Source organism: Contarinia nasturtii, unplaced genomic scaffold, assembly GCF_009176525.2.
Source record: "Contarinia nasturtii isolate CC-2019 unplaced genomic scaffold, AAFC_CNas_1.1 Cnas_scaffold_1371, whole genome shotgun sequence".
NCBI classification, from domain to species: domain Eukaryota; kingdom Metazoa; phylum Arthropoda; class Insecta; order Diptera; family Cecidomyiidae; genus Contarinia; species Contarinia nasturtii.
In genome coordinates, this window is record NW_022198708.1 from 3,075,756 (window position 1) to 3,090,255 (window position 14,500).

Sequence of the window (14,500 nt, forward strand, 5' to 3'; positions counted from 1 at the left end):
CTCAATTATCCGCTAAGTTTTATATGTATGGCTCTAAAGTTCTTAAAAAAATGCATGTTGAGTGTTTAATTAAGTTTAATTTGGAGATTCATTAAAATTCTTAAATCAAAATATCATCAATAGAATATTCATTGTTTTGATTTTGGCACGTTGTCATCGTCGATTAAACAAGATGTACATTGTAATAATTTCTTTTTTTGCGATTATCTGGATAGTCTACATCACATTTGAACAGATAAGTTTGTACGAATGTTGAATTTTGGATACCGGTATATGTAACCGGAAAATTATAAATCAGCGCTTGATTCTCTTCATTTAGCCCATTAAAATGATTTCCATTCTTGCGGCATTCGTTGATGAAAAACATAGCAAAATACTGCGATGATATAATTGAGTCCATAGTATGTGTAATATTTCGATTTCGAATCCACTCATACACATTTTTCTCCGGATGAAATTGTACACCGTAGAATGGGTAACTAATTAACAATGTAAAAAAGAAACATTTTGATGCTCAATACTCCAATTGATTTATTGATGATATTCTTACTGTTTGTGTTCAATACTTGAAATGAATTCCAATCCATTTTCATCTAAATTAGTTGATAGTGACTTCCATGTTTTGTCCAAACCGTAGTCAATCATATCCTAAAAAGTTCATCAAATATATTTAAAAAAAAAAATTAAAAAAAAACAATGTATGTATGTTGATTGCACCTTGGGTGTGACGCAATACGAATGAAAATTGGATGTAACTGGTTCTTTTTTTAGTATATTAATTATGTGCTCTGGTGCTGTTCCAAATATTCGGCTATCTTTGAACTCTATTAAATTTGGAAGTTAAAAGTGAATGCGATAAAAGATAATCATGATATTTTAGTTCAATACGAGTCGTTGCTCTTGCTATCTCACCTTTCGTAAAATTTAGTGGCAATGATTGTCGCTGCGACGAACAATAGGTTCGATATTCTTCATTTTCATTTGATGCGAATAATAATAACTCAAAGCCTAGACATGTTCCAAACAATGGAAGATATGTGCCATTGTCATTCATGCGTTTCGCAATATCGTATATGTGTATACCAGCATCGGAATAGCCATGACTTTGATTGAACAATGTTCCACCACCGGGCAACAAAACGCTGTGAGTTCATAAAACGAAACAAAGAAAATGAACTTTGTGAGAGAGAAAAAAAAGAACCCTCTCATTCTCTTTTGCCCGTTGCGTTCATAACAACCATCAATAAAATATATTTTGTTCATACCCATTAAGCTTTTTCAGCATGATCTCATAGTACGATCGAGGTTTACCAATCCTGTAATAGGTCAAGTATTAACATACCGAAGAAGAAGAAAATAAAAACATAATTAAATAGCGACAAAGCCAAACAACAACAAAATCGTAAACAAATCATCATTGTTTGAAATCCGATTTCGGACGGTAGCATTTTTCAGCAATCAAATATATTTAAATATAATTACCAAATGGGCACTGCTCTGGCTCCTCCACCTTCAACAAATTTAATATAGGATGCTGCTATATAACTGTTATAGACTCCTGGCCATATCGCATCTAATTTCCATGATATCTCTTGCGCTAGCACTCCAATTATTGGTCGATCCGTTCTATCTATCAAATTGTCATGTCGAGTCGATGATTCGACAATGTCAATGTAATTTGTAATGGCAATAATCAAAAGTGCTGTGCACAAAATTGGTCTTGCCATCGTTTTTTCTTTTAATGTTTTTAATTGACCGAAATTAAATTGGACGTCGCGCTGCTTTTCCTTCTTTTTAATCTGAATTTCTCTTCTTTGTTGATTCTCTTTTTTTATCGTCATCAAGTCGTTTTCTTCGCGTCACATTCAGCTCTTCTCCTCTTCAATTCAAATCATAATATTATCAACTTGAGATTTAGTCCAAACGGTTCAATGAATAAAGCGGTCAAGCTGTTATAATTTCAGTCTCTAATAAAAATTGATTCACTACAAAGATACACTATACGTTATTTAACTATGTTATCTGGCTCAATCAAGTACACTTCAATTGAATAGCAAAAATTCTTTTTATTTGTATTCTAACCACAAAAATTAAATAATAATTAAGTCTGTCTTTGCAAATAAAATCTTTTTGTTTTTATCCAATCTAATTTCTTTTTGCAGTCATATGAATTTTGTGATGCAATCTTGCAGGTGCAAACGAGAGTTTTCATTTAAATGGTAACTGCCATGGCCTGGAAATGCCTATGTAATTTACATCTAAACGAGTGAGACTCAAACATGTGCTTCTTTTTCAAAACAATACATACACACTTACTCACAAAAATTAAAGGTTTACGCCATAACAGCAGTGCAAACACAAATACATGCGCGCGCTACTCAGCTTTGTTTCTGTGATGAATACTTATTGACTTCTGCTGTACATGTGATGCTTGTGTATGTATTGTTTTGAAGAAGAAGCACATGTTTGAGTCTCACTCATCTCCGCCCCTTGGTAACTGCTTAAATTCAGGTCAGTAAGTTAAGAACACGTTTGTTCCTGTGCTCGAATCGTTTGTGACTGACTCAAAATCATAAAGAGACCGTGTTTGATGCGATGAATTGAAATTATCAAATGTATTTTTTTTTCCCTACTTGCGGCAATTAATTCGTTTAATTATCAGTTAATTGACATGTTTATTATTTGCACTTCAAATCGAACAAATATTCAGAATTGGCTGGCTACTACATAATTATAATCATCAAATTACCAAATGTCAAAATATCCATTTAGACAACGGTTAGCTCTAACATTAGACGAATCAATGAGACACTTTATTATGAATGACATTTACTGAAAGATTTAAAAGCAACAGTCAGTACTCGTACTATGTGATGTAAATTCAAACATACACTGAACTTTAATCATTGACTGCATTTAAATTTAATAATGTATTGTGATAATACAAGTCAAACAAAAAGTATAAGTAATCGGCCAAATTAATCTAAATTGATCTGTGTATTGTTCTTATGGGATGCGACATATCAAAGAGAAAGAGAGAGATACGAACATTACAAATAAAAATGTTGTCAACGTCATACGTGTAACGAAAGATTATTTATTATTATCGCTTCCAAGACTTACAGGAAATTTGTGATTGTTTCAAAGTCCATTATTTTGAATGTGTCTACTGTAAACGGCAAAGTAATAAGTCAAACTAATCAAAGAATTTTGAATGAATTCGAATCAAATTACAGTGGCATAAATATTGATATGTTTTTCCTTCCTACCTTCCTCAAATAGGTATCAAGTGTGTTGTTCAAATAAAGTACATTATTATGTTTCATTTTATACTAGACCACCAGCACGAAAATATAAATTCGTCACGTGTTCATTTTGTTGGAGACGAAATGAATTGAAATGGCTTTATTCACAAGAATAAAACAGATCACATTGTCGACTGTTGTCGCGTGGCAAATATGACTTTGCATCCACATGATATACATTGTGGAATATGGAAACATTTGAAGTGATGCTGAAAGCATTTAAATCGGTACGTGTCGTGTCTAAAAATTAATCGAATGTTCCGTGAATGAAAATCGGTTCCCACTTAAAATCACGTTGAATGCCGTCACTTATTCAATACATATAAGTGTGACCAAATAGAATATCAATCATTTTCATTATAATTTCAACAATGTTCACGTGCTTAAGTTCTTCTACGTACAATGCGCATTGTGAACTAATTGAAATATTTATCGGTTAACATTTCCTTGGCTGCTATTTGATAATTGTTTATTGTTTTCTTCTGAAAGCAATTGATGTTGAGTGTTGACACTACGGAATTTCAGTCTAAATAATTTAATTGGCCATTAATCGGGAGAAGTCAAACACATTTTAATCGTACAGTGACCAATTTCGATTCGGTTACCAACAGTTATTTAAATCGCGTATAAGTAAAGCAACTCCAGTATAATGCCCTCTGAACCATGAATATTTATCAGAAATAATTGATTCGTTACTTTTAATACGAGAAAGCGTACTCAAAAAAGTTTGCTCACCTTTCCGGCGTCTATACGAAATGATTCTATCCAAACGAAGCTTTTTCGTAACAACCGGTAAAGTGCCAAACAAAAACTGTCTCACTCATTAAATTATAGTTGTAGTTCAATTGGTGTGATTGACGCCATAGCTTATGAGTTTGGCAATTCTCATTTTTTTCTCGAAAATTATAGAGAGGTCATTTAACGCTTCGATAAAAAAAAAACTTTTATTGTATTACCAAAAAAATCCCTCACTTTTGGAAATTTGTTAAGGGGAATTTTCTTAAATTAGTTTTTCGGGGAAATTTCTACATATACTGACTCAAAATATCGATCATTTGCACAAAACAAGTAAATTACGTATTTATCGTGGAAAATATCTAAAATTAAGAAAATGGAGTAGTCTCATTGCATTCATGTGGGCATTAAATGGATAAAAATAATTCAAGATAACATTGAAAGAATCGTACGTTGTGAATATGTTTACAAAAAAGGTGCGCATGCAGACGTACATCATGTGAATGGTTGAATCGACCAAAAACGCAATAAGATTGTGCTCTTCAAGTGTAAATTTCAGCTGTTTACAAAAAAAAGATATGTATTGGCCGAAAATATATGCACGAACGGTTCAACGGCATATTCAATATAAAGCATTAATACACTTGAGATTTCTACGGAAAACATAAAAACATTCTCTTTTCACTTATCTCATTTTGTTTCATCTTTTTTTGTCGCTCTTGCTGGAAAATCATGGAAATATTTCATATCATATTCGAGTTGAATGCTTTCAATTCTAGCCAGAAAATTAGAGGAAAAATTGAAAAGACTGAAAATTTCCTTCGATTGAAGTAGTTATCCGTGCGTGAATATGTATTCATATGTGTGTACGGTGCATGTATATACGCGTAAAAATATAAAAACGAATGAGCTCTTCAATTTTTTTCGCTATAAAATACAAAGTTTTATTGCTTTCTTCCGCAGATATTGTAGCCTATTGTCGCTTATATATTGTGCCTGTATTCTGCATTCTCAATGGCTTTGCACCGTGCGCATCAAGAATATTAACACTTTGAGTTTGTTCACCAATCCAAAATTGTCAGTTTACATGATGATGCTAACAGACAAAATGCATTCAGCATGCAATGCTTTTATTTCATATAATGTTCTCTGTCTTACTTCCATTCTCCCGGTGCCCATCTCGTGTGCGCCAATATTCGTCCCTTTTGCACATTTTCCGATAGGAAACTATTTATTCTTCAGTGAATCTATACACGGTCATCCTAGTTTTCCCATTTGATTAGTTCAATGAACTTTAACACGTACACACAAATCTATCGCATACATCAGAAGCATATGCATTCAACTAACATATACAAATGCACGCTCAACATGGATGTAGTTATGCTGTGTTGTGCTGCTGATTACCCAACGGATGCACTTTTGCACATAACACTACATCAAATATAAAAACGGTATATAATGTGCAACTTTCCTACGGGAAGAAAGGTCTCGCTATTTGAAAGCGATTACATACACATACACATGTTTACTAATTGTGGATATATAACGTACTCTTGCATATGCGGATTTTTAAAATATAATATTAAGAAGATGCATTAAAATCATTTGTTCTTTTAAATAAGTTCATGTTGCACCAAAAGCATTTTTTTTACTTTGCATTTGACGAAATTTGAAATGAATTATTTTTGCATTTTTCTTAAAAAAATTTGTTTATTTTTGTTGCTAACATAATATTGCGAACGTATATATATATATGAAATTGCAATATGTTCAACACACATTTTTTTAAGTTTATCTAGTTGATGTTGTGTACATAGGTAGAATTGTAGTAGGTGAAATGTGACACACACACACAACCATACATCACATATACACATTAAAAACGATTGAAGACTCATGCAATGTTCAATAAATAAATGTTTAACGTCACCAAAAAAGTTGTTCATCATTCTAGCCATGGCCATAATGGAACTCGTAACTTTCATCAATATTGTTGATTCAATAACATTGCAACGGAGATAAATTGCACGTAGGCATTGCGGTTCAAATACAGACATACACATATACATGCAAACACATCGATGCGAACAGGACAAGCATAAAGATGAAAACAATTTTAAAGTCCGTACGAGAGGAAAACTATACACACATTTGACCCAGTAACAAACAAAATGTGAACTATATGTATGAGAGAGAAAGAGAGGAGTGTGTATGTGTGTGTGTGTGTGTGTTTCGCACTTGGTGCCGCGTACATTTTATGCAATAGTTTGGAATGATGTTGAAATGATGACGAAGTGTTTGGCCTCCATGCACTGTACTTGTTGAGTATTTTTTTCGCTCTTGCTGTTATATATTTATACAAAATGGTTTAAATTTATGACGTTCGATGCTTATTTAGCTTCACAATTATGTATAAAATTGAAATGTCCATTAGTTTATATCTTATTTGCTTATACGAATTCATTAAACTTTTATAGAGTTATATATCCTGATTTTCTGAGAATAGTCGAAAGATCTTATCAAAACCTCAATCGTTACCGAACAAAAGTTTCAGTTTATCTTATATCAGAAGAATTACTAAGGACCTTTGAAATTGCGGTTGTGACTAAGCACTCATTTATAAAAACGGCTATCTATGCCAATCAAGATCACGGGAACATTTTCATTTCATTCTTTGAATACCAAACAATAACAAACGCTTTGTTGATGATTTTTTATTTTAATATAAAACATGCCCGATTTGGTCAGAGCTTTAAATGCTCAAACAAAAATTTGCTTGGAATCGATTAAGCGTTCACTCAAAAATATCTGCATTCACACATGAATTAAAGGTGAACCTTCGTTCCTTTTTCGGTTTGTTTGACTGATTCGTTGGGTTCGTTTCTAATTGTTCAGTACTTTTTCGGTTCGTTCACACAGAAAGAAAAAATGTGGTATTTTTAATTCAATTTTGGTAGATATAATATAAAATCAACCAACAACGAATTAAATTTACCATTTTTGACATCTCTGAGGCATATTTCTCAAAAGAGACTATCAGTTTAATAAGTTTTACCAATTGCTTCATTTCATTCACCAAATTCATGGGCTAGCGTCATCTGTGGTTTCGAAAAGTTGGTAAATGTAATGAAGCAGTTGGTAAAACTTATTCAACAAATAGTCACTTTTGAAAAATATGCCTCAGAAATGTCAAAAATGGTAAATTTAATTCGTTGTTGGTTAATTTTATATTAAATCTACCAAAATTGAATTAAAAATACCACATTTTTTCTTTTTGTGCAGTAAAAATTAAAACGAATACTTTTCGTTCGTTCGATATTTCAAGTTTCCCAGACAAAATTATCAAAATATTTGAAGACTTTTTTTGGTAATTTTTAGTTTCAAATGAAACTGGCCGTGATTTCATTTTCGTTCGTTATATTCATAGCTTTTAAGTAGGAGTCCGTGGTGTCAAATTATCCCCCTCCTTTAAAATCGTCCCTATTTACTACAGGTTTTGTCAAGAAAAATCGTTCGATTTTCTAGGGTTACATTCAAAAATAGGTGCATTCGGATTCGATTTCGTTTTGGACTTTTGAGTTCTTTTTTGTTTATTTGTTTATTCACCTCAACGATCGAACCCAAACCGAAACCGAACGCCTTCAACCAAGGATACTTCCGATGTATCATTTGTTGACATCATTGCCCTTGTTTTATGCAATAACCATATAAACTTTAATTGCTGTTATGTTCCAAATGCTGTCCCATGCAATCAAAATGTGATCTGATTGAATTTAATTTATATAACAAATCCTATACAATAAATCCATTCAATCCATTCAATCCATTCAAAAGTCAAATCACAATTTGCTTCAATTAAAACCCCCTTTACAATATTTAAAATCAATGTGATGGTTATAGTCCGGCCACCAACCCAAATGACTTTAAAAAAATGCAATTCATTTGCGTCATTTTCAATGCAAACATAATCGCATAAAGTAATTCACACTTTTCGCATTTCAAAGCAACTACAGTAGGACTTAAATGTTCGTATGTACAGGCACTAAAGTTCCTCCAAAAACTGAGAACAACATAAATTTTATTAAATTTATTTATTTGTTTATTTTTGTATTTGAATTTTTAAATTTATTTATAGAGCCGACTATACAGTTCGTTGTATGTTTCAGTTTTTTCAGGTTTTCAGTTTTAACATTGCTTGAAAAAGAGTAACGCTAGCCGTTTCCATTTCATGCGTTAACTGTTTTGTTGTTGGTCTTATTTTACTACGTACAATATTTCATTGAGAGACCTAATTTTGTATGTGCGCAGCATATTAAATGCATTGTCTCTGTCTGTGACCCACTTTCCTAATATATTTTCCTGTGACGTCAACATGACGTCATTCAAGGCCTACTTTTATTTTATGAATAACACACAGAGAGAGATAGGGAGAGAGAAAGAGAGAGAGAGAGATTGAACTGGAGGAAAAACCATTCTTCTGTTCCATTCCACTTGATTCAATGTTTATATAAATAAATGTGCACCGGGATTTTCCGGGAATCCAGCATAGTGCGGATGGTTGTGTGTGAATGTGTACATCTTGCACATTGTGTGTATTGGTGTTTGCTTGAGATTTTTGTACGTTATAACATCTCTTAGCTTTATATAGACTGATATATTCACAAATATATGTTAATAACACGAACACAGTGCTCTTGATATCGTTGCATCAATGAAACTGCAAAGTCGAAGAAATAACCAACGGCTGACATCATGAATATATTCGAGTATGAATAAGTTGATCAAAAAGTATGCATGGTTTACAGTTCCAATTTGTCCTAAATGCGTATACTTCTTTTGATTTTTAAATTGATTTCAGATACTTCAATGGTATACCATGGTATTTTGTTTACATGTAAATTATGAAAGAAAAAAGTTTTCATCATGCAGTGACCGAAAATTTGATGAAATTCTCACCGTGTCCACTTAATCATACTATTTGTAAGCAATGCATGCGTAAACCCTAAAATATCACCTGGAAGTCTTTTTCATAGAAGTATTTCAATCCCCGTTCCTAACAACGGTTGCTTACCTTTTTGAAAAGACAAAATCCCGCCATTAAAATCATATTTTAAACCCCCTCCTCCCGTCTGGCAATCATGCCCTAGCGCACGTATTATTTGTAAACAGTTATGTCGAATTTTAATGGCTCTTCACCATTCCATGACCTCTCTGCACTGCTGTTGTTGTTGTTTTTTTTTAGATGTCGTTTCGGTGCATTATTCTGCATTATCCTTATTCCGATGCTTTGATGTACAACGGTTGGAAATAAATTTTGCCAAAAAATTGTCGTCATCATTTGCAATGAACATTTTATATACGATTGAGAGTGAATTTCAGGCACACTTCACGTAATCCAAGGCTTTTTCTATATATATTTATTCCCGATGAGGAAACTCGCACATTGATGACATTGTGTGACGTCTTGCATGCTACATATGCAATTGCGAAAACTCAGACAATCATTCAAGGGAACGACAAAAAAAATACAGAGAAAATATATGGAATGAGGCAGAGAGGGAAATTATTGTCCATTTAGTGCTGCATCCCTGATTAATCGATTTCTGCATAGAACACCATCAATTCCTACATTTGCTAATCAATTGTATTAATCGAAAGTATAAAAAAGGAAGAAAAAAACTGAGAGTTCACTTTTGTTTTTCATTTAGATGTTTATTTAACAATTGGGATTACAGTTACGATCGTTTATGACTAGATTATTTTCAAGGGTAATGATATATGATAAGATTTGATGAGCTTTGGTTTGCTTGGAATATTTCTCTCTCTTTATTTTTCATTTTCATTTGAAATTGTATTTCGATGCACCACATTTGTTGATTTTCTCATGTTCCCATTCTATTATAATTTATTTTTGTAGATCGAATTTGAATTTCTCAACTAAAAGCTCAAAAATGTTTAGCATCTTTCATAAAATAAATTCTTTTTGATTGTTTAATTTTTTGTTGGGATTTAACTGCACAGCAATTTGTTTCGATTGAATTTATTTAAAAGAAAATTCTGATTTTATTTATTTTGTATAAAGATTTGAAAGTGTATTTTTGATGTTGTCGGTTATGTATTGTTTAAAATTATAATGCTTTTTTATTTTTGAGTTTCCAAATTGATAAGTGTTTCAGTGCTTGAGAAAATCGCATTGTGGTTAGCTATAAGTATTTCAACTCAAATTCCAAGATTTTTGTCTTTTTTTTCATTGAATGTCATTACAAAATTAATACAAAACAGATAATGTTAATGTCATTTTCATTGAATTTGTATTGATTTTCATGTGTTGTTTTAAATTAATTAGCAGACAGAATCCTACTAATTATGATAGTTTTTCTAAATAATTCAATAGATTTTATTTTTTTGGTTTAAATATTGAATGTTTACTAAAAGGACTAGTGGTGTTTTCACATATTTATAACATGTATATGGTGCACAATTAATTGAAATAGCATGTGTATTGAATGCAAATCATAGAATTTTCATTGATAAATAAACCGAATCATTTGATAAACGTTGTTTTTGTATGTTTGTTTTTCTCATTCTCATCTTTCATTTGAATGGATAGGAATTAAACAGTTAGGACATTTCGTTGCAATTTTAATGCATTTTACTTTTTTTTAAACAAAATTTCAGTGTCTTTTAATTACTATCCATTCATTTATCATACGTTGCCATGAATTCAATAAATGTTTTTTTCAGTTGCTTTTCAGATTTGACTAAAAGTGTTTTGAAGGTAAAATAATTTATACAGATTTCATATTGACATTTATAGACAAAGTGTACATGCATTATTGGATATTACGTAACATTATTCATTCCGAAATATTTATGTGGTTTATATTTAGTGGCTAATAATTTGTGTTTATAGTGTGTATGTGTATGCATGTGTGTGTCTAAATGTATATGTCTGTCGAAAATTGATCGATTTCATGTTCTATGTTGTGATCTCGCTAACCTCCGTCTTCTCCCAATTGTTTCTCTATCGCACAATGCATTTAATGCATGTTCTAACTATCAACGTAACAATTGATCAAAATAATAGAACTTTCATCAAATGCAAATTATATCCAAAACGTATAACGGTGTCAATGCGCCAGTTTAAGTTCAAGTATTGACGTGAAACTAAATATTAGTTAAAATATACAGACATCGAAAGGGATTTTTTTAAATCATTTTTGGTTTTCCATCAATTTTCAATTTTTTTGTTCTTTTTTTCTCATTTTTTTTTATTTGTTTAAATTCATTACCAAGTTTTAACATTTTCTATAATCAGGCTGATTTTCTAGTTAATTCTCATAATTGATAAAATCTAATCCAAGTCGATTTTTTTTACCGAAAAATCAAGAAAGGCACAGTACCCAATTCACTTATCTACTTATAAGAAAGAAACATTTTTTTCTTGTTTGTTTCTGATACAATCGTCCAATTTTTGTTTTTTTTTTTTTTTGTAAAAACAAGCCAATTATCTATCATATTCTCCGAATCCGTCATGGATTGTATCAAATTTTGTTCATCAATTAGTCTCGAACAGTCTTTATAAAAAATCACGGCATAAGTTTTGTTTTATATCATTTTGCTCAATGGTTCTATGAAATATTTACAAAGCGAATAAAAGTTTTTTTTTTAAATCAAGATTAGAACCGTTAATTCAGGTTTGGAGTGGCATTATTTTTAAATGTACATTCTTATTTTTTGATATTCGGTGGATTCAAAAAAAAAAAAAAACAACAATGTTTTGTCTTTAGAAATAAGAAGTTTTGATTTGGAAAATTTCAAGTGTGTTCAAAATAGAAACGCTTTTTTTCATTGGATTTCAACGAAATGTAGTTCATTTAGATAATAATAAAATTAAATGAAAATCCAATGAACCGAAAATATAACTAAGCATTTATAAAAAATGTGTGACTTTTTAATATCCGTAAATAAATATTATGTTGTAATTGCAATCAGTTTTGGTAATAAATAAATAAATGAATATCTAAAATAATATTATGACTCTTATAATTTAAAAGATGATGACATTCGCATTGCATCATCGTGCATTCCGTTGCAGTATTTTCGAACTGCATGCACAGCGAAGGGACAAACGCAATGAAACTACATCATCATAGTGTGAGTGTGTGTTTGTATATATAGGTATACATGTATGTGTTTCGTATTCGTGTATTTTATGCAATAAAATATGTTAGCTGGATCATCAAAAATGCCCCATACTAAGTAACAATCGTATTTGTATACGATGATGGCAGATGATTTCTGGCAGCACTTATGAATGTATTTATGTTGTGGCTTGAATGCCATTTTATTACTTTCATTTTGGGGTAAATCGAAATGATACAAGTGACAATAATACCTATATAGTCTTTTCGTTATTATTTGGAGAAAAAACCCCACTGTGTTGGAGTTCGATAGAAGCAGCAAATTCCGAAAATGCTCAATTGAAAATTGTGATCGATTCGTGTGAGATAGCTTCGATTACTATTAATGTTATTAGTATCATTATGATTATTATTCATTTGTTTAAATTTTGTTTCTGTTTAAAATAAGACTTTTCTCGAGCATTCGATTTTTGATAGAAATTCCCAATAGAAGTCTTTCAGTTGAGTTATGGCAATGCTTGTTATACATTTATCGATGTGTAGGATAGTAGCAGCATATTGATGATGTTGGTACTCGTTTTGTTGGCAGTCCCGATATCCCTTTCAAATATGTGTAGGAAATTGGCTGACGTAGTATGCATTTTGGTTGTGGCGGTGGTTTTTTCGTTTTCTTAGCTTTTTGATCTTTTTGATCTCTTCCAGTGCTACTGCATGACAATGAACGTGTTGATATTGATAAATTTTGCATAGCACGTCGAATTGATGATGTTGATCGACGATGAACATTTAAACCATTTGGTGTTGTATTTTCAACGGAATCACTGCTCGATGCACTTGAACTGTGCGATTCACATGAACAATTTCGAATATAGTGGCGTTGTTTATTTGATGATGGTAATGGTTCGACGCACGTTTTATTTAAACCATCATTTCGTCCAGCCAATTGAACTGATGTCGATGAACATGATTCGGTGGATGAACTTCGTGTATCTTCTTCACGTTCATTTTGTGAAAAATATAGCTCATCGTGTGATCGACGGCCAAAACGTCGGCTAAGCATGTCGAAAAATCCTGTATTTTTGTCACGATACATAGATGGTGATACTGGTGACACACTTCGCGATTTATTCATTGTTGGAATTTCGATAAAAATTACTCGCGGCTCATCCATTTTTTTGTATATTAATTTTATCTCTGAATTAAATCGATTTTTTTATTTTTATCGATTTTTATTGTTGATTTTCAATTCCTTTTTCACCGTTAATTATGAACGTTGTTTATTGTTAACTTTGTCTCATTAAAATACACCATACAACGAGACTCGCACACTATTTATTCCTTTCCTTATTTCATTCGTTTTCTATGTGGGGGGTTTGCTTACGGTATTCACTAACGATCAATTCAAAATTTGTTTAATCTGACTGTTTACAACTTTCGGCTCTTTCTCTGTTCTCTCAGATTGAAACTTGTATATCGACTGAGCGACGAGAATGGAATGTTGAGTTATCCACGTTCAACGTTTGCTTTATATACGAGGAGGCCTAGTTCATTGAATAGGGGAAGTGGATTTATCACACTGCGTACAACTGTGTATGTGTAAATATTGTTCGCTGCCGATGATGATTTTCGCAACAAAATGCACGTAATACTGAATCAAACAAGGACAATGTATTCGATGTGTTTGTGGAAATATGTGTATGTGAAAGAGAGAAGCTATGAAGTGAAATTGAGTAGGGATGCAGATGTATCCATTAGAGTTGGATGCGAATAAAATATAGAACAATGCACTTTGAACTGACGATTTGTCATACGTCATAGTTTGTTATTTCCACTCGTCGAACTTTTATGTACAATGAACGTAAGCGTATCAAATCGTGTGTTACGTATTCATACTGACTTGAATGAAAATTGAACAATACACTTGCTTCACGGACGTTATCGTCCTTCACCAACATTCGAAACCTATGAACAACCATAAACGTTCAATTATTTGTCTTTGACCATAGAATCAAGTTGTGTCATAACATTTTTGATGAAAAGACAGAGTTCTTGACAGAGAAGAATATGAATATTTATCTATCTTTTAAATTCAATATACATCGAACAATCAAGAAAATTCTTCAATATGAATTGTAATTTAACATTTACTCAATGCTCATTCTGTACCAAACAACGTCACACAGAACCTACCAATTATTTACTTTTCGAATGTCAAATGCATTCAATGACATTGAGTTGAGTCATGAATAAATTTATAGCGGGCATTTTATAATTAAATACAAGCTAAAATTATCACCAATGTTAATTCAAACA

At 31.7% G+C, this 14,500-nt stretch overlaps 2 protein-coding genes across 6 annotated transcripts; both read right to left on the reverse strand.

The window, feature by feature from the left end:
• Positions 1-57: 57 nt before the first annotated feature.
• Positions 58-2,875, reverse strand: LOC116345762 (gamma-glutamyl hydrolase-like). 5 transcript variants are annotated; one of them, XM_031775432.1, is made up of 7 exons: positions 2,750-2,875; positions 1,483-1,879; positions 1,266-1,316; positions 913-1,142; positions 718-824; positions 551-648; positions 58-479 (listed from the first exon to the last, which is right to left on the reverse strand). In XM_031775432.1, the coding sequence occupies exons 2-7, from the start codon at positions 1,839-1,841 to the stop codon at positions 164-166; spliced, it is 1,161 nt and encodes a 386-aa protein (XP_031631292.1). In that variant the 5' UTR covers positions 1,842-1,879; positions 2,750-2,875; the 3' UTR covers positions 58-163. The 5 variants fall into 5 exon arrangements, with proteins under 5 accessions (XP_031631292.1, XP_031631289.1, XP_031631290.1 ...); XM_031775429.1 differs by having other exon boundaries at positions 1,483-1,985; XM_031775430.1 differs by lacking the exon at positions 2,750-2,875 and adding an exon at positions 2,478-2,549 and having other exon boundaries at positions 1,483-1,985.
• Positions 2,876-11,999: 9,124 nt separating this feature from the next.
• On the reverse strand, positions 12,000-13,668 carry LOC116345841. Its single transcript, XM_031775550.1, has one exon. It carries the CDS (start codon positions 13,356-13,358, stop codon positions 12,717-12,719), a length of 642 nt encoding a protein of 213 aa, XP_031631410.1. The 5' UTR covers positions 13,359-13,668; the 3' UTR covers positions 12,000-12,716.
• Between the last annotated feature and the right edge of the window lie 832 nt (positions 13,669-14,500).